Source organism: Ostrea edulis, chromosome 3 (assembly GCF_947568905.1).
Source record: "Ostrea edulis chromosome 3, xbOstEdul1.1, whole genome shotgun sequence".
Classification (NCBI taxonomy): domain Eukaryota; kingdom Metazoa; phylum Mollusca; class Bivalvia; order Ostreida; family Ostreidae; genus Ostrea; species Ostrea edulis.
In genome coordinates, this window is record NC_079166.1 from 48,968,558 (window position 1) to 48,988,790 (window position 20,233).

Genomic DNA, 20,233 nt, shown 5'->3' on the forward strand with positions numbered 1-20,233 from the left:
AACATAATATATACATGTATATCACATGAACTTCATATTTTTCAACTTTATTGATATGGTTTACAATAAATAAATTATTTCAGGTTCCAAAAACTTTATTTTCTTCATAGCTAATTTAATACTTTACTACGACGGCGTATTCGTGCCAATTTAACCTAGCAGAAAAAATAAAAATAAATCGTTTAGAACTACGATTTATTAAATCGTAGAAACGATTTTTAAAAAAGTCGTTTCTACGATTTATTAAATCGTAAAAACGATTTAAAAAGTCGTTTCTACGATTTAGAAAGTCGTCTCTACGATTTAGAAAGTCGTCTCTACGATTTAGAAAGTCGTCTCTACGATTTAGAAAACCGTTTCTACGACTTATTAAATCGTTTCTAGAAAATCGTAGCAACGATTTAAAAAGTAGATTCTACGATGTTTAGGTCTCGGGTGACATTGCAATTGGTTGTCGTCTGTCATTAACAATTGAATATTTTTAACTTCTTTATAAGTATTCATTCCAATTCCTTTCAAATTTGGTATGAAGCATCTTTGGGACAAAGGGGACAGAAATTGTAAATTCCAGGACTCCTACACCCCTTGAGCCTTAACGGCAGGGCAAAAACTGCCACAAAATTGAATAATTTTCAAAAAACGTCTTCTCTACCACCACATATGTAAGAAAAACTAAATGCATAGTGATGTAGAGGAGGGAGGCCTACCAAAATTGCAATTTTCATGATCCCCTGGGTAGGGGTTTAGATCCCAGGGTATATAGCGTTTATGTGTAAAACACTTTTATAACATCTTCTTTAGTGCTATTGATACTAAATTAAAACTAAATGGATATCTAAAAGGAGTAGGTAGTCCTTTACAGAAATCACAAATTTCATTATTCCAGGGGGTAAGGGTTTGGTTTCAGGATGGTGACAAAATCATTATAATGATTATTGTCTTAAAGATTTGAAGGACTTTTTAAAGTTCGGTGATGCAGTATAAAATCTAAATGCATGTTTAAGAATAACAGAAAAGGATGTACAAAATAAAATTAATTTTGCAATCCCAGGGTTTTGACTCTAGTATGGGTCCAAATTAGTCATATCGTTTAATGTTGATATATATTACCGGTATATTATGTAAAAGCCTTTCATCTGTATATGCAATTCAGGCGCGGATCCAGACATTTTTTCCATGGGGGGGGGGATCGAACCTTTTCACAAAATCGAACCCGTGATATAATGTTCAACCCTTTATTTTCCAGCTCTCGAAGGAAACGCTCTATATAACCACTGCACCACGCGGGCGACCTTTTTGTCGTGTATTGATGTTTTCTGGTAGGAAGTGTTATTTAGCTAAAGAGACTTGACTGAAATAATCTTCGTTTTCCTTGCCTGATAAATGATTGTACAATTTCCTTTTGGTCAATTTCTAATGAATGGTGAAGATGCATTAGTGCAAGTCCAGTCAATCTGTCCTCTTGCATAGTACTGCGCATGAAACTCTTGATGCGTCTTAATCCAGAAAAGGATCTTTCGGCCTCGCATGTTGTGATAGGTAAAACACATCCAATGTGAAGAAGAATTTTCACGTTCGGGAAAACGTCCCCATCTACAAAGTTGAAAGGATTGAGCAGATTGCAGAGCTTGTCTGAAGATTCTTTGATCATGTTAACACAATAACGTCTCCAATCTCTGAGTTCTTTCTCCAAGTCCTTTACAGAAAGACAAGGCAGGTCGCTCCCCCAAAATATTATTTCTGAGGCAAGTTTGGATAATTCCTCGTGTGAAATATCTGTCACATTGACAGGCAACAAATAGCATATCGAATATTCCGCCAGATCTTCTTTCTGAAACCTCGTATTTAATTCACTGAGGAAAAAGTCCAGAAATGGAATGGCCACGACAGATCTATAATAATCTCTTGGATTACTTGTGGAGACAATTTTCTCTGTGTTGCTGCTTGGAGCAAACCCTTGGGGTTTTAATCACTACATCAAGGTCGTCTGCAATTTGTTTTGCATCTTCAAAGCAAGAATCCAATTCGGTATCTACCGCTCTACGAATTTCTTTGATCCTATCCACGTGTTCCTCAATTAACTTACTTGCAGTGAAAATGTCAAGATCTCTTTTCTGAAGTTTGAGAGTCAAAGGCTTTATTGTATCTAGGACATACCTTACAAACACAAATGTTATCAACACAGAGAAGGACGTCATCGAAGCCAATGTAGCCTATATCCTAAGACCAGTCTTCACTGGTACTTTCATCAAGGTTTTGATTGAGAATGTGCTGCAGACATTTGATGACGAGCTTGTACATAGTGTAGAACACATCAAAGCAGATATGACGCTCAACCCACCTAGTCTTACAGAGTCCAACCCCCGATTTTCCGATGCCATTGCTGCTCCACCATCGTATGCTTGCCCTCGCATGTTCTCAATCGGAATTGCAAGCAAGCGGAGGATTTCAATAAGTTTATCAGCAATTGCTTCCCCAGTAGTTCTGCCTATATTTGCAAAGTCAAGAAATTCCTCCTTAATGATGGCAAGGTGTTCTCTAGTATCTAGAAATCTGAGACACAAGACTAAAACTTCTTTGTTAGGGTACTTGTCAGTTACCTCATCGGCTATGATGGAATAAAAAACCCTCCCTTGTAAACCCTTCAAAATTTTACCTGTGATGTGATTTCCAATGAGTTGGATAACCTCGTTCTGAATGGTTTTTCTGGTATATAAGGCATTCCTTTTTGCTTTTTGTAGATGAGACCAGAGCTGCTCATCATGCTTTGCCAACAGCTGTAATATTGCCAAGAAATTACCTTTATTTGAGGAATCACTTATGGTATCATCTCTGTGTCCTCGGAGAGGAATATTTTGTTTCCCACAAAGAATGATCGCATCTACTATTTTCTCAAGCAACTTTATGTTGTGCTGATACTGTGCCTGATTTTGCTGATTGAGTTTATACGGAAGAGACGAAGATGGCACTTCGGATGTCATCTTGGTTGTGTGATAAACAGATTTGGCACTCTTGTGGTGTTTTGAATTTTGATGCTTTAAAAGGGCAGATGTTTTTCCAGGGCTTTCTTATACGCAGTAAAAGGTTGCGTAACAAATGTATTTTGATGTTGGACATCTGACTGAGGGAACATGACACAAAACTTACACAGACCGCCATTTAACAGTTTGCTGAAGGTCAACCATGAAAACTGATTCGTCCAAGAAGATTGAAATGATAAAGTCTTTTTGAGTTCACCCGTATTCGTTGTTTGAGCACGACCTGTTTTTAACTTGGCGACATCGTCTGGCAAGGGTTGATTCTGAATATAACTTATCTTTTCAGCTGAGGACATTGTGTTCAACTTTATTCCACCTGTTACAATTTTACCAAGATCAGAAAAATCCGAATCGTCAAAAGATGTTTTATCTTTATCATGTTCTGTTGTCTTAGTAAATTCATTGTCATCAGATTTAATATCCGTCTTTTCATTTTGTGAGTCCATGGCAGGGCCGTAAATTAACCTTCAATTTGGAGGAGGCAGGAAATTAGGCGGGGGTCTGGGGGCCGCCCAGGCCCCCAGACGCTGAGCACATTTTGTGCACACTGAACACGTTTCGTGCAAAATCCTTGATTCTAGGGCCTTCTAAGATGTTACTTGACTAACTCATTCTAAAAGAAAGATTTGGAATGCTTTTTAAGGGAGGTATCATGTTCTTAGTTATTGGAAACAGCATAAATTCTAATGAACTTTAAATTTTAATTTTTTTTTGGCGCAAAAGTTGGAGGAGGCAGCTGCCTCCTCCGCCTCCATGTAATTTACGGCCCTGCCATGGTGATTTCCGGGGTGTCATCTGAATCAATACAAAGTTTTGACTTTTTATGGGCAGGCTCCTTCATTTCATTGGATTCAGTAGGTAAAACTGGGAAACAAACCACAAAATGATTTGGTGACCAATTGTTTGGGTTGCTATTTTCAGTGTGTGACCACATCATGTAAATGGGGGAACCCTGACGTACCTTTTCATCTGAAAATGGCTTTATTTCTTGATGAAGAAAATGTCTGTTTACAGCAACATTTTGTATTTTTGGATAAATGCTATATACATTGGATGATTCAGGGCATTTGCCGCGGCGAAAAAATGAATCAAAGAACAATATTCCCGGGATTTGATTGAATTTAGAGTTTCATTCTGAATCGACTTGAGAAAATTCCCCGGTACAAGTGGCCTGTCCGATACTGACGTCTCCACAACATATTGTCTCTCTTCATGACAACAAATGGCTTTAGAGAGGGCCCTATAGAAGCAATTGCAATCCCCGTACACTTTCACAGGACAAATATCTACTGGGCCATCTTCTGGATAAAGCGCCGCCGTAATTTTGTCCAGATTACCATCTCTGGGCAATATATCGGACCTCATTACACTCAGATCATAGGTGTAGTCTTTCTTGCAACTTGCGTATCTTCAAGATACATTGAGCTGCAAGGCTTGCCAGACTTTTGCTGCTGCTTTCAGTAAAGAGGCATGTTAAAGATCAAAATCCCTTTCACCCATGATATCTTTTGCATCTATTTCTAAGCAAGTGTTAAAATTGGAAGGAAATGATAATCGGATTGCTGTGAGAGAATTCTATTAATATTTACTTAGAATGATAAACGAATACCAGTGGCGGATTTAGAGTGGGGCACAGCCGACGTCCCCCCCCCCCAATTTTTTTTTTCAAATTTAAGGTAAATCGCGGTACAGAAAATGTACTAAACGATATTAAAAGAAGCAATAATTTTTTCCACTCCCGGGGAAATAAATGACAAAATATTTTGATTTCTTGAATTACTTTATTGGGAGAACGTAATTTTTTCCCCCAAAAAACACTTAAAATGTGGGTCATTTTATTAATTTCACCTTATTAAAATGATATAGAAAATAGTACAAATGACTAATAGGAGAAATATTTCAAGCCCCATAAAATCTGTAAAATCCAGGAGCTTCCGGGGGCTTCACCCCCCCCCCCCCCCACCCCCCCCCCCACCCCCCCCCCCCCACCCCCCCAGGGCTTCGTCCTGGACCCACTGCCTCATAAAGTGGCGCCCCCGTAACCGCAATTCCTGGATCCGCCCCTGAATACTAGTCTCTGAAGTAGAGGTATACTAAAGCCGATGACTTTATGACGATGCAGTAGCATAATGACAAGATTATGACGTCAATCACTCGTAATAGGATATTAAACAAATCGTTCCTGTTTAGATTCGTTTAGAAACTCGAATAACATAAATTTTGTGATTTGATTCTAACCTCATAATGACATTACAATACTAAGAAAGTTAATTCAAAAATATTTATAATATAATAACAGTCAACTCATTTTTCTTATAAATCGTTATATTGTAATTTTTTTTATCTTTGCAAATTCCCCGACCCCCCTTCTAGATCCGCGCATTCCAATTTTGCGGGCATTGAAGATTTTAAAAGAACACATGTTGTTTGATAATATATTGTTGCTGAATATTAGAATTGAGCTTAGATATCCAGAACAGGAAATCATTTCTAGATTTCATAGCCCTTGAGACTATAGTGAGACTTTTAACTAGTACTCAGGTGACAGATAAGGTATGTGGGCCTCTTGTATTATCGTATAAACAATTTATATCGATTTGACCTTGGTGATAATGGAAAAGCGAGAGGAACTACATGTAGTTAAACGATATTTTGAGAAGAGACTGTGCTATTCCGAAATAGCTGTTGCTTTAGCTCACAAGTACCTCATTATTATTAATGGAAAAAAAAACTAATTTAAAGGATAGTGCAACTTTGGGCCTTTTCCAACGGAAATACAAATCTAATAAATATTTTTGCGACGTTGCCCTTTTCATTGAGGAAACTTTAGAATATTCTGACCAACTTCATAGATACAGATGGATTTACTGGAAAGCTGGTAACAGGGTTTCCCAAGAGGATACCAGACGGTTTTTTTCCATACAGGGGCGGATCCAGGAATTGCGGTTAGGGGGCACAACTTTATGAGGCTGGGGGCCACCTTGAGGTCCCCAGTGGGTCCAGGAGGGGGGGGGGGGTCCAGGGAAGCCCCCGGAAGCTCATAGATTTTATAGGGCTTGACATGTCTCCTGTGTAGTCATTTTTACTATTTTCTATCATTTTTAATAAGGTGAAATTAATAAAATGACGCAAATTTTAAGGGGTTTTGGAAAAAGTGTAAGTTCTCCCAATAAAATTAGTTCAATAAAAAGAGATTTTGTCATTTATATCTTCGAGAGTGGAAGAAATTAGTGCTTCTTCCATCGTTTACATTTTTCTAAACAAGAGACCACGATTTACCTTAAATTTGAAAATTTTAGGGGGCGCCGGCTGCGCCGGGTACCTGTAAAGTGCGAAACGAAACGAAATCTACCGAAACGAAACGAAATCTGCCGAAACGAAACGAAATCTATCGAAACGAAACGAACCTCACCAAACAAAACGAAATCTACCGAAACGAAACGAAACAGATTGTATAACCAATCTCTTTTAATTATAATAATTAAAAATGGTATCTTAGGCCCCTGTAAAGGTTACCACATATCAATAAAATTCGCCTCCCCTTTGATGTAGACTTTTGGCTTGACTGATACAAACTTTTAAAAGTTGGAAAAAAGGGGGGGGGGGTGAGTCAGCACAAAGTACATATTGGAAGTTGATTAAATACCATGTGCAATTACTTCGGATCCATAAATTTCAGAACGAAGGGTTACAGTCTCAGAGGTCTGGGGAAACACACTAAACGAGGGGTGGGGTCGCCGGCGTTGGATCCGCTTTTGGGCATAGATACATTGTTTGAAGAAAATGGTGTCTGAGAAAGTTGAAAACAGGAAGAGCTTATTTTATCTCTAACTGCTGAGGTGCGAGTACTTTCAATGATGGAAAAAAATTGAATAGTATACCATATTATATGAATGCAATTCGGTAAGATATACATACATGTATTATTAAAAATTATTATTGATATGTAGTGAGTCTAAAGATAACACTATATATTTGGGGTGTTGCTAAGATGGAGAATTGAAAACGGTACGGAAAACGGATTTTTTAAATGCAATAATATGCAATAATATCAGGAGGAGGTCAGCATTTTGTAAAATCAAAAGGCTTATGAACATGGGAAGCAGAAATTACAAAGAGAACGAGAGGACATACTTAGAATCCACCGTTTGATATACTACATGTACATACAAATACACAATATCCACATGTATACATAGATTTATCTTTAGAGCAAAAAGTACTGAAACATGTATTTATGCCCAAAGGCGGATCCAACGCCGGCGACCCCACTCCTCGTTTAGTGTGTTTCCCAAAATCCCTGACCTGCGAGTCTGTAACCCTCCGTTCTGAAATTTATGGATCCGAAAGTAATTGCATATGGTATTTAATCAACTTCGGATATGTACTTTGTGTTTAATCATCCCCACCCCCTATGGAGCGCCAAATTAACATAAACTCAAATAATTGAAGAATCAATTACTGCTCTCTTCAATTCAATTGATGCGCGGATTAATTCAATTAATGAGAGCAATAATAGATTTGGTGCGCGCATTAATTCAATTATTGCTCTCTTCAGTTCATTTGATGAGAGCATCAATTTCGTAGAAATATTGCTCGCAATAATTAATTTAGAGCTCGGTATAAATAATTTGATGATCTCTTTAATTCAATTGAAAATATCTTTAATTCATTTACAGTGCTTTTGTATAAGGAATTAATGCGCACATCAATTCTTTTAAAGAGAGCAACAATTCAATTAAAGATATCATTAATTCAATTGTGGATATGTTGAATTGAAGATATCTTTAACTATATAGTTGCTCTCTCTAAAAGAATTATTGCTCTCTTCAAATGAATTAAAGATATCATTAATTCAATTGAAGAGAGCAATAATTGAATTAATGCGCGCATTAAATCAATTATTGCTCTCATCAAATGAATTAATGCGTGCATCAATTCATTTGAAGAGATCATTAATTCAATTAAAGCGCGCATCAATTCAGTTGAAGAATTAATGCTATCATCAAATCAATTAATGCGCGCAATAATTCAGAATTGAAGATATCATTAATTATTTGAAGATATCTTTAATTCAATTGTTGTGCGCATCAAATGAATTGATGATATCTTTAAATAATTGAAGATATCTTCAATTATTTGAGTTTATGTTAATTTGGCGCTCCATACACCCCCACCCTTCCAACTTTTAAAACTTTGTATCAGTCAAGCCGAAAGCCTACATCAAAGGGGAGGCGAATTTTATTGATATGTGGTAACTTTCACAGGGGCCTAAGATGTCATTTTAAATTATTATAATTAAAAGAGTTCGGTTATACAATCTGTTTCATTTCGTTTCGGTGGGTTTTGCTTCGCTTCGTTTCGGTATTTCGTTTCGTTTCGTTTCGCACTTTACAGGTACCCGGATGAGCCCACCCCCTTAAATCTGCCACTGATACAAGACCCAGAAGGCGTCCATTCATATACGGAAAAGGGACAGATTAAAGTGAAGAGTATACAGCATCAAAGGTCCAAATCATATTTGGCATATTGATGGAAATGACAAGTTGAAACCATTTGGTTAAGCAATTCTTGTATTGACGGTTTTTCGCGATACGGATCCGCGCGTTGAACGTCATGTCACTTCCGGATTACAATAACAACTAAGTAAACAAGCATGGAACTCTTCAATTGCTATCAAATTCCTGCATTTAAATGCTATCTTTGAAAGAAAGGAATTATTAGAACCATTTTCCTATAAAATGCATTTGATTAGAATATGGTAGTTGGCGAGAGAAATAAATCTAGGGAATATCTTGAGGATATCGGTAAAACCTCACGCCTTACATCTAATGATACGCGTCTAAATGCACCTTTTCCCCGCCATCTAATTTACACCCAGGCCACTAAGCACCAAAAGTGACTCGAATCGTCATCGTGGGACTGCGCATAGCTCTTTACGGACCGTCTGCTAGCGAAGCATCAATTGGCGGATCGCCGATTTTCGTGTAAGCCCCGCCCACCATGACGACGGTAACTAGCCCGACATTAAACGTATAGTTGTCAACTTTGCCCTACAATTAGTTATTATCACGTGACTGTGGTGTGTAAATGTCAAATATAATCGGTCGTTCCGGCACATCCCGAAAGTTCCGTGAAAATCTTTGAAACTGAGCTGAGCTAAACACAGATGGATGAGCTGGACGTGATATACAGTATTTCATTCTTCCTTACTTCGTTAGTCCGAATATGAATTAAATGCTGATTACCAAAAAAATAAGAAACTCATCTGGTATCAGTAGGATAGCGGCTCGCTAGAACTTCATTATTCTTTACAAACGTAAAGATACCATACTTTTTCAACAAGAATGATGATTATCAAAAATAAAACAAAAGGTACATAGGTTTCATTAATTACTTAAGACAGAGATTTTAATATATGTACATATTCACACATATAAACAAGTCTAAATCAATATTATGCCTCTTCTTTAATTCACACATTGTCCCAAAGAAGCTCAAGAAGAAGTTAAAAATGTTCAATTGTTAACGCACGATGACAGACGACAACCAATATTGCAATATGTCACCCGAGACCTAAAAATCGTAAAAACGACTCTTTAAATCGTATAAACGATTTTCTAAATCGTACAAATGACTTTCTAAATCGTACAAACGATTTTTTAAATCGCACAAATGACTTTTTAAATCGTTTCTACGATTTAATAAATCGTACTTGTAAACGACTTTCTAAATTTTTAAATCGTTTCTACGATTTTCTGAATTTTATTTATTTTTATTTTTTCTGCTAGGTTATATTGGCACGAATACACCGTCGTAAAAATATTTTTTATTTTTTTTTTTCATAACTTTGCTTTGAATGTACATTCCGGAATTTGTATTTCGTATTTTATACACAATGTTTACGTTTTTTCCCGCCATAATGCGGCAGGCGAGGAAATGTTTACTGTGCTCAAACTTCAACAGACTGTTCAAAGGCATTTTCATGTAAGGAATCCGAATGAATGTCTTGACAGCCGATTGTTTGTATTATATACAATGGAAGCAGTGGGTATGATGATATAGAGAATTATAGGATATTGTTTTACTCACGATTTGCATTGGATTTCAGCCTCCTCTCTTACGCAGCAACTTTGATCACAGGGCCTAGGGGCTCCTGTGCTTTGATATGAAATTTCCTGTTATCAATTTTATCAGTTTGTAGAGGATGGTTGATAAAATGGATAGTAAAAAGCCGGTCCGGATCACCTTTGTAACCCGAATTTTTTTAGTTTTCTTAGTTACTTTATTTTCGTTTAATGTCTGAATGATACATTGTATATTTGCTACAAAACTTAGGCATAATTTTCCTTCGCTGTGAAAATATCAACGATTGTTTATTTCAGATTGGTAAAATGGGTAGCGAGAAAAAAATACACATTTTACTGTGATTACGACTGATATATATGTGACACAACAATAAAACTACGTATGATTTAGATAAATATTATAATATCTATCACAGGAGTCGGCATTTTTATCAATAAAGTAGAAATATATACATGAATGGGCATAAATACTACCACTGAGCTCCGTGAGCGAAGCGACAGGAATGCAACACGATTTCGGCAAAATCTGCCCCGGTGCTATATTGCATGAAAAACACAGGCAGCACCCGGTATAAATAACATCAGTCGATGTACCCCACCTGATTTCTGATGGCGAGTGAATATTTTCGAAAGTGTGTTTATTTTGGATTTTAGTGTAATTGATGGCAATTAAAAGGGTGACCGATCCAGAAATCAGGTGGGGTACATCGACTGATGTTATTTATACCGGGTGCTGCTGTGTTTTTCACGCAATATAGCACCGGGGCAGATTTTGCCGAAATCGCGTTGCATTCCTGTCGCTTCGCTCGCGAAGCTCAGTAGTAGTATTTATGCCCATTTCTCATATATTTCTACTTTATTGATAGAATTGCCGACTCCTGTGTATCTATCACCAAAATGCTGCAGTACATGTTATGTTTACGGATATGGTAACCTTGGCTGAATAAAAAAAATACTGAATAAAATGAGAATGTTAGCTGTGACATCTTCGAGCCTTTTGTGTGACAGACGTCAAACTTAGAACATTGGTAGTAGGTGCATCCTAAGAAGTAGATGATCCCTATTGATTTTCAAGGATTAATCCATTCTGGACGAGTGTTTTTGAATTTATTGAAATACAAGGGTCGATATGACTCTTGTACTGAATTCTAGGAGTCAAATTTTTTTCTTCAGGGTCACACTTTATAAATATTAATTTAAAGCATTCAGTTTTGAATACACTTTAAGAGTACAGTGTTTGATTCATGAAATGAATGAATATTGGTATTAGGTCACAGGCATGGGCTTAGCAAACAGAATTGATTAAAACACCGATTTGTTTTGTACTGCATCCATTTTAATTGTCTTATATGAAAAAGACTCATTTTAAAAGTATTCATGGGACTGAACAAATTTTCATGGTACTATATATACACACACACGTAGAGTGCACCGGAACATATTTTTCCGTATTCCGGTTTTTGTTTTTAGGCACTGTCTAGAGTTCCCCTCACATGGCATGAGTTACATGAACGTGAATTACTGCCTTCTTTAGCCGCATGTTGGGTAAGTTTTACTTGATAATTTGATATCTTAATATGTCTTAGATGACAGCAGTTATGCATATCTTGTGTATATTAGTTGTCTTAGTTTACAACTTAGAAATACGTTACACAGATAGCCACTGTTTACTGTATGTGTATTCCCGCCAAAATGTATTCTTTTATTTGTTTGTTACATCACATGTATGAAACTAGTCCCAAATAGGTATTGAGGTTTTTGAATAATACTCATGAATATTTCTAGATGCCAAATTGTGAGAGTCACTTGCTGTACTATTTAGCCATTATTACATGCCCTGTACATTCAGAAATGGTTAGTTATATTGTTTATTTAGTCAGACCATGTTTGTTATATCTAGTAAATCTAGGCACAATATTTGGTATCAACTGGCATTACTCTCACAATAGTCATTGTAAGTTATGAGTGAGGAATGTTTGTAAATGTGGATTTCTAGTCAAAGGTCTTGATAGTCATAGTTACATCAGTGCTCCAAGTTGCGAGTAAAACGGTCGCATTTGCGACCAGAAAATTGATTTTGCGACTAGAAATTATATCTAAGTCGCATTTTTGCGAGTGGATAAAAATTGGGCATCCAGTAAAATTTTGTAATCGGGATCGGAAGTCTGAATAACTATTTTTCAGTCTTGGTGAAAACAGCGTTTGAAAGCAATCAAGATGGTGGTAAAACGAGGGTTAAAGCACTTTGGATTTAACAGTAGTAAAAAGTAGAAGCCTCTGCCTAGTACATGTAACGAAGAAATTCAATAATCACACGGAGAAAGTTCTGCATTTAAAGATGACGTAGCTGTGTCTAAAGAAAAATGCAAAAGTAAAGGAAGAACCCAAGTCCTAATGGCTGAAGGAATTTTCGTGGTTGATATACAGAGATTGCAAACTGTTTTGCAGAATTTGTGAGGCCAATCAGCCAGCCACTTCCACCATTTCTGGACACCCATTGTCCGATTTCACCATGACCTGGTGTACATCTTTCAAATGTGGAAGTGTGACTATTCACGGTAACAGTAAGAGACACGTCTTTGTCCATGACTGCATTAATAGCAGTAAGTCGAGCGGGGCAACTGTTGCTACGTACTAATTTTCACAGACAATTACAAACTCGGGATGTACTATGTTCTTATTGATGCTGGTACTGATTGTTCAGCAAAAGATCCAAGAAAACTAGGAGCTCTTATTCACAAAACATGATAAGCAGTGAAGGCCCACTTATTGAGGACTTTAATGCAAATCCTTGTGTGGGACGCCGAGTTTTCTTCCCCAGAAGCGTACTGTAAAATATACAGGATGGCCCAATGCAATACAATTTTTGCCAGAGTAAATACTTGACTTGTTAGCATCCAGCATGTTTCACAGCACATTTTTATTCAGTTTCAAAATAAAACAAACAAAACACATACATGGGTGTAGATTTTTTTCTTGAAAGTTATTCAAATTAAAAAAAAATTGTAGGTCTTATTTACAAAATCTTTTACCATTGCGAGTAGAAATTTTGAACATGGCGACTAGAAATTTGAAAATGACGACCAGAAATATTTCTAGGTCGCCATTTTGCGACCTGATAGTAGATGTGACTTGGAGCACTGTATATAGGTGATGGACTGTGTTTGTATTATTACACATTAATACTATGTTGTTAGAAATCAAGACACATAGGGTTGTACTATACTTTAGGTAACATAATAGTAAGCTTGAAGTAGCATATGTATTTATGTAGTCTTACCTACATTATCTTTTAAGGATAAGTAAGTCAAGTCTGTTTACACACAAAACTTAGTATAGATCATATGCATTCTAGTACATGAGCCATTTGGGGTAGTGCCCCTATTAATGTATCACAATGATAGCTCACATGACATATTCTCTTGTTTACTCATTTATTCTATACATGTTTATTTGTGTTTTAGTGCAGTCATATGTACAACTTGTTCTTCTTTATGTTACAGGTTTCCATGTACACTGCCACCTTTTTTTTGTGAATAAACTTCTATGAACCAATCCACTCGTCCACAAATGGCGTCGCCGGTAATTTCCTAAAGGTGGTGGTGGGCAGATAGCAACATCCAAGATGAGTGACGAAGAAGTCAAGGCCCAGCTGTAGGCCCTGAAGGTTGAACTCAAGAAGGTCAAACTGGAGAAGAAAGCAGAGGGAGGGCAACAGCTTGTGTTTGCTCCAAAGCTGCGAAAGGTAGAAAAATTTTCGGGAAAGAAAGGTCATGGAGTATCTGTGTACGAGTTCACGGAGGAGATGACCAGGAATCTGAAAACACGTCCTACACCGCAGGAAGAACAGGTGGACTTTGTTCTTAGTCATCTTGAGGGACCTGCAAAGGAGGAGATGCGGTTTCGCCCAACAGAAGAAAAAAAGAGTCCGAAAGCAGTCCTGGGGATTCTAAGGGAAGTTTTTGGTGACCGAGCAACTGTTTCTGAACTATTGTCCGAGTTTTATAGCACCAAACAGTCGCGCAGCCAGTCTCTTCAAGACGTTTCTGTAGAACTGATGGGAAAACTGGAGCGAATTCTCAGGGTAGATAAATCCCGCGTGAAAGAAAGAGACATTATGTTGAGGGATCAGTTGGCGGAAAATGTTTATGAGTCATGGCTACGTAGGGAGCTGAAAAGGATTGTTCGCACACATGATACAATAACTTTTCATGATTTAAGAGAAGAAGCAATTGCTTTAGCCCAGGATCAGGAAGAGCCAAAGAAGAGGACAGAAGTCACAGTGTATGCAGAAAAAGCAAATGATCACGATGATATTAGAGAACTTATGAAGACTCTTAAAAGCGAAATGAGTGACTTGAGGAAAGAATTATCAGACATTAAAGGAACACGCCCAAAGACAGAACAGTGTTATCATTGCAAAGAGAAGGGACACATTAAGAGAAATTGTCCCAAGAAGGAAAACTAGTGGTGCCCACTGCAGAGAGCCATGCAGTGGGTTTGACAATTGGCTCGCACAGTAATAATGTAATTGCACCTTGTCCAACAGTAGTCATCACCATTAGCAATATTGACATGAAATGTTTATTAGACACGGGCTCTATGGTGAGCACTATTACAGAGTCATTTTATGATAAGTATCTATCAACAATTCCAGTGATTCAGGAACAATTCATAACTCTAAGAGCAGCTAATGAACTGGATATCCCGTATATAGGATATATTGAAACCGACATGGTGGTGCATTGACACACAGTGAAAGACTGTGGGATTCTCATAGTTAAGGATGTGAGTGATAGAGAAATACCTGGACTTATAGGTATGAACATTATCTCACAGTGTCGTGACCTGTTCCTATCTGATGCCCATTTATCAACACAATTGAGGCCAAAACGAGAGTTGGAGAAGTGAAGGGCTTTGCTAGGATTTCTTCGAATGAGGGTGTGTGTATTCCATCGAACTCGGTATCCTTCATCAACGTCGTTGGACCTCATCATAAACCTGGACGTAAAACAACTGTGACAGAGACAGACAAACTTTTCCCATTCAGGTCATGAATCCAAAGGACTCTGATGTTTGGTTGAAGAAGAATAGTCGTGTAGCTCTGGTGTCTGAATGTGATGTTGACATAGCCTCGTGAGCTAAAACGGAGTTTCTGTCTACAGGAGTGAGGGAGGAAACGGTTGTACTGCATGATGATGTAACCGGAGATCCACCAGCATTTGACACATCCTTACTCGTCCCAGAGAACATGAAGTGCACCTCAGGGGAACGACAGAGAATTTTGGACCCATTTTCAAGGAATCATGATGTATTTGCGAAGAATGACCTGGACTTGGGATGCACTGAGACTGTGAGGCACCATATTCAAGTAACTGATGATGAACCTATAAGCATGCCTTACAGAAGGATACCTCCAAACCAGTATTAAGAAGTTAAAAACCACATACAGAAACTTCTGGAGAAGGACATAATTCAGCCGAGCAAAAGCCCCTATGCTTCGCCCATAGTCGTTGCACGCAAGAAAGACAATTCCATAAGACTATGTGTGGATTACCGGAAGATAAACCAACGCACCATCCGAGATGCTTTTCCACTCCCACGAATTGAGGAATCTCTCGATGCCCTTCATGGATCTACACTGTTCAGCACCATGGATCTAGCAAGTGGCTTCCACCAGATAGCCATTCATCCAGATGATCGACATAAAACGGCCTTCTCAACTCCTTTTGGATTGTATGAGTATTGCTGTATGCCATTTGGTCTATGCAACTCACCAGCGAGCTTTCAACGACTTATGCAACATATCTTCAGTGACACAGTTTTCCAGATATTACTGGTTTACCTTGATGACATAGTAATATATTCTAGGACCTAAGATGAACATCTGCAACGTTCAAACATATTGTACTTAATTGCAATGTATAAAATGTCTATGCAGGGCCCATTATTTGGCAATAAACTATCTGTATCTGTATAGGGAAAATCTTTAAAAGTCTTCTTTTCAATAACCACTTGTCTATAAGAATAGAGATTTACCTGAAAGCTTCCTGGTATGAAGTAGATTCACATTTGTTTAGATCATGGCCCCGGAGGTAGGATGGGGCCACAATAGGGGATCAAAGTTTTACACACAAATCTATGGGTAAAATCTTTAAAGATCTTCTCAAAAGAAATAATGGGCCAGGAAAGTACAAATTTACATGAAAGCTCTCTGACATAGTGCAAATTTAAGTTTGTTAAAATCATGACCTCCAGGGGTAGGATGGGGCTGCAATAGGGGATCAAAGTTTTACATACAAATATATACATGTAGAGAAAATCTTTAAAAATCTTCTCAAGAACCATTTGACCAAAGAATTTTACATTTACATGAAAGCTTCCTTAACTAGTGCAGATTCAAGTTTTTAAAAATCGTGACCCCTTGGGGTAGGTTGGGCCACAATAGGGATCAAAGTTTTACATGCGAATATATAGGGACAATCTTTATACATGGGCCAAGGTGACTCAGGTGAGTGATGGGCCTGTTGTTATTTACCTCAGGTTTAAGTGGTGAACTCGTTAATTTCTCTGCAGACTGATAGAAAATGTGTCTATCGGTCCGACTTGACTGGCAGACTGAAAAGTGAGCCCTGAACATAAATGTGTGATGAAGTTATAAATTGAGAATTATTGTAACAAATATCACATTTCTAGCTGCAATATCCACTTGCCTGGTTGGGCAAGTATGTCTAAAAGTTTTTCTTGGCTTGCCAGGTACAACCTTTAATTTCGATCCCTGAATCATAATGTTTTAAAGTAAAATCAAGAACAAAATCTTTTATTTTGAAATGGTGTAAACTGTGAAATCAATACCACATGTGAAAATAGTATGCATTTGGTCAATGATTCAATAGCCACAAGAAAAATTAAGTTTCACTTTTCACACACCATCGGTATGAGACATCATTGGGCATGGTTTATTCATGAGTATACTTTAGTCAGAGACGCTTATAATGGGGTGTAGCAACTTCCCCAAGTCTCAAATTAACCTTCGTTAAAAATGCACATTTGTTTAAATCAGGTATACAATCATAATGATAAAAAACATCAAGTTCAAACCTTTCCAATCCTAGTTTCAAACATAACTACATCACTTCAAAGTAAAATAAAAGAGGGAGCTCAGTTTCGAAAGGCAATATATGACCCCTAAGAGTTGGCGGAATTTTCAAGATTTTGGCAGATGTTTTTGATTTGCCTATATGTTTGCAATTACTTCATTTGTTAATCATGGAATTATTTGAAATCTTGTTAATTAAGTTTGCTCAGTTCTTATTCTTCCACTTCCTCCGCTTCTTTCTCGTGCCTAAAACTGTCCGGCACTGTTCTCCGTAACCAGTTGATGAAAGTAATAGATATTGAAGGCCAATGTATCTAGATGTGCAGAAATGTTTTTGTTTTCAGATTGAAGGGGGTTAGGGTACATTTTGGGGGAATCAAATGGGAGTGGGGTTTAATATTGAACTCTGGGAAAAAATTCATTCCAAATTTCAACAGATATAATTTGACAAATATGATAAATAGAGTCCTGGGGTCTTTAGAAATGAATAGAGAATGACAGGGCCTACAAATTAGTATCAAGGTCAAGGTCACTTGACCTTGACATCTGACCAGAAACATAAAAACTGGTATAACTTTAAAACCAGGACTATTGGTGACATGGAATCTTCAGAAATGGCAAGATGACAGGACCTACAAACTAGTATCAAGGTCAAGTGACTCCAGTGACTTTGACCTTAGAATATAAAACTGGTATTACTTAAGAACCGGTCTGATCGAGTCATGGGGTCTTCAGAATTGATGAAAGAGTGACGAGATCTACAAATTGGTAGCAATCCTTGACCTTGAACATACAAACTGGTATAACTTTAAAACTGGGACAAATAGCGACATAGAGTCTTCATAAATGGCAAGAGGGTGACATGACCTTCAAACTAGTATCAAGGTTAAGTGACCTTGACCACTGACCTTAGAACATAAAATTGGTATTACTTAAAGGACCAGGTCTGATATAGATATGGGATCTTCAGAAATGATGAAAGGATGATGAGATCCACAAAACCGTATCAAGGTCATGTGACTCCAGTGACCTTGACCTCTGACCTTGAACATACAAACTCATATAATATTAGAACTGAAATTGATAGAGACATGGGACATTCAGAAATGACAAAGAGATGATAAGATGTACACACTAACATCAAGGTCAAGTGACTCCAGTGACCTTGACCTCTGACCTTAGATCATAAACTTGGTATTACTTATGAACTAGGTATGATAAAGAGATGGAATCTTCATAAATAATAAAAGGATGATGGGATCTACACATTGGTATCAAGGTCAAGTGACTCCAGTGACCTTGACCTCTGACCCTAAACATAAGTCTGGTATAACTTTAGAACTGGGAATGATAGAGACATGGAATCTTCAGAAATGATAAGGGTGTAGTGACCTACAAAGTAGCATCTCCCTTGACTATAGAAACTTGTATAACTTTAAAACCAGGACTGATAGAGACATGGAATCATAAAAAATGATAAGGGGATGTTGGGACCTACAAACTAGGATCAAGGTCAAGTGACACCAGTTTTACTGAAGGAGAAAAGGTGAATTAAAAAAAAAAATTCACCTCAAAGCCTTCGTGATTTAGATCTTTTGAATGAAGTTAAAATTGGCATGGATTTTGTCAAGGGAGGAAAATAGTAGTACTAAAAAAAAGCCACTTTTATACAGCCAGTACTTCGTTTGGGATACTTTATAATCAGTAGATTATAATCATATCTTGTTTATAATGGGAATGAAATAAAATTAATTCAACATCAATTTATCAATTAAAATAGAAATTAAGAATTTATGGGTGGGTCCATCACATTTCAAGAGGTAAATATACTGCCAAAGGAGTTTTAAAATTATCTTTGTTTTCATTGCCTAAATCATTGTTTTGCAATTACAGATGGGTGTTTCTGAATCACTTGTAAAACAAAAGAGTTAATCTTCTAAAGAATCTTGCTGGTAGAGTCATGACACTGTCTACAGTCACAGTTGCCAATACCTGGTTGAAGTCTAGACACATCGGTGTTCCTAAGGACTGGCTGGAAGCTTGCGTAGACTGGATTACAGAGGAGAATCAGGTTATATTTTGTGTGTCACTGACTGTTTGTCCTTCTCCAGAACAGCAAGGGTATGCTATTGAATCATCCCCTTGTTGTGTGATTCCATGTTCAGTTATGTTCTGACCTTTTTAGGCATGCAGGGGTAGACAAATACCACTGCCTGTGACCCAGGGCAACCATAGTTTAGAGTCAGGCAGGTAAATTTACAAGAAGAACTTGTCCATGGGCAGTTGGTTGTCGTCCATCATTGTGCATTAACAATTGATGTCTCCAGCAATAGAGTACACACAATCAGATACAGCAGATGTATATAGGCTGCTCAGATCACATTGGCCATCGTGCGGCATCTGTTGTGCATGAACAATTGAACCTTTCCAACTCCTTGATAACCACCCTTCCAATTCATTTGAAATTTGGTATGAAGTAACTTTGGGACAAGAAGGATATAAGTTAAAAACTTCAGGAATCCTGCATACCAGGGCCTCTGTGGAAGGCATTTTGACCAATTTTAATCTCCTCTCCAACTGCATATCTGCAAGGAAAATTAAATACATAGTCATGTAGAGCAAGAAGCCTTAAAATTGTCAATTTCACGATCCCTGGGATAGACAGCATCTTCTTTCATGCTGTTGATACTAAATTAAAACTAAATGGATGTTTAAAAGGAGCTCTGAGCAGATAGTCCTTTATCAAAATGATCCCAGGGGTAGGGATTTTGGTACGAGGGTGGGGCCAAAAGGGTAATAGTGATTAAATGTGTGTCTTAAGATAAGAAGAAAATGAAAATTATTGTTTTTGCAGCCCTTTCGGCTAGTGATACTTTTAACTGATACTCAGGTGATTGATAAGCCCTGTGGGCCTCTTGTATCTTCTCAATAAGAATGAAATGCATTTGATTTTCCCCAATTGATAATATGGATAAGAAAAGTAATTAAGAAATTGAGGAAATGGAATG

The 20,233-nt window shown here is 37.4% G+C and overlaps 3 protein-coding genes and 1 long non-coding RNA gene across 5 annotated transcripts in view; 2 read left to right on the plus strand and 2 right to left on the minus strand.

Moving 5' to 3' along the window:
• Window positions 1–1,333: 1,333 nt before the first annotated feature.
• LOC130053579 (uncharacterized) lies at window positions 1,334–2,981 on the minus strand. Its single transcript, XM_056160923.1, has 3 exons — window positions 2,657–2,981; window positions 2,342–2,545; window positions 1,334–1,956 (listed from the first exon to the last, which is right to left on the minus strand). Exons 1-3 carry the CDS (start codon window positions 2,979–2,981, stop codon window positions 1,334–1,336), a joined length of 1,152 nt encoding a protein of 383 aa, XP_056016898.1.
• An 8,619-nt stretch (window positions 2,982–11,600) lies between these two features.
• On the plus strand, window positions 11,601–16,056 carry LOC130052600 (uncharacterized). Its single transcript, XM_056158056.1, has 2 exons — window positions 11,601–11,671; window positions 13,630–16,056. The coding sequence occupies exon 2, from the start codon at window positions 13,932–13,934 to the stop codon at window positions 14,592–14,594; it is 663 nt and encodes a 220-aa protein (XP_056014031.1). The 5' UTR covers window positions 11,601–11,671; window positions 13,630–13,931; the 3' UTR covers window positions 14,595–16,056.
• An 874-nt stretch (window positions 16,057–16,930) lies between these two features.
• LOC130052601 (uncharacterized) overlaps window positions 16,931–20,233 on the minus strand; it is a 46,880-nt gene continuing 43,577 nt past the window's right edge. The window contains exon 4 of the long non-coding RNA XR_008800953.1: window positions 16,931–19,810. This is a non-coding gene — a long non-coding RNA (uncharacterized LOC130052601). The remainder of the gene's footprint in view (window positions 19,811–20,233) is intronic.
• Window positions 19,163–20,233, plus strand: part of LOC125677246 (recQ-mediated genome instability protein 1-like) — a 36,105-nt gene continuing 35,034 nt past the window's right edge. For both annotated transcript variants that reach the window (XM_048915254.2, XM_056158055.1), the window contains exon 1: window positions 19,163–19,296. In XM_048915254.2, coding sequence (XP_048771211.2) covers window positions 19,186–19,296 — 111 coding nt within the window. In that variant the 5' untranslated portion in view covers window positions 19,163–19,185. The remainder of the gene's footprint in view (window positions 19,297–20,233) is intronic.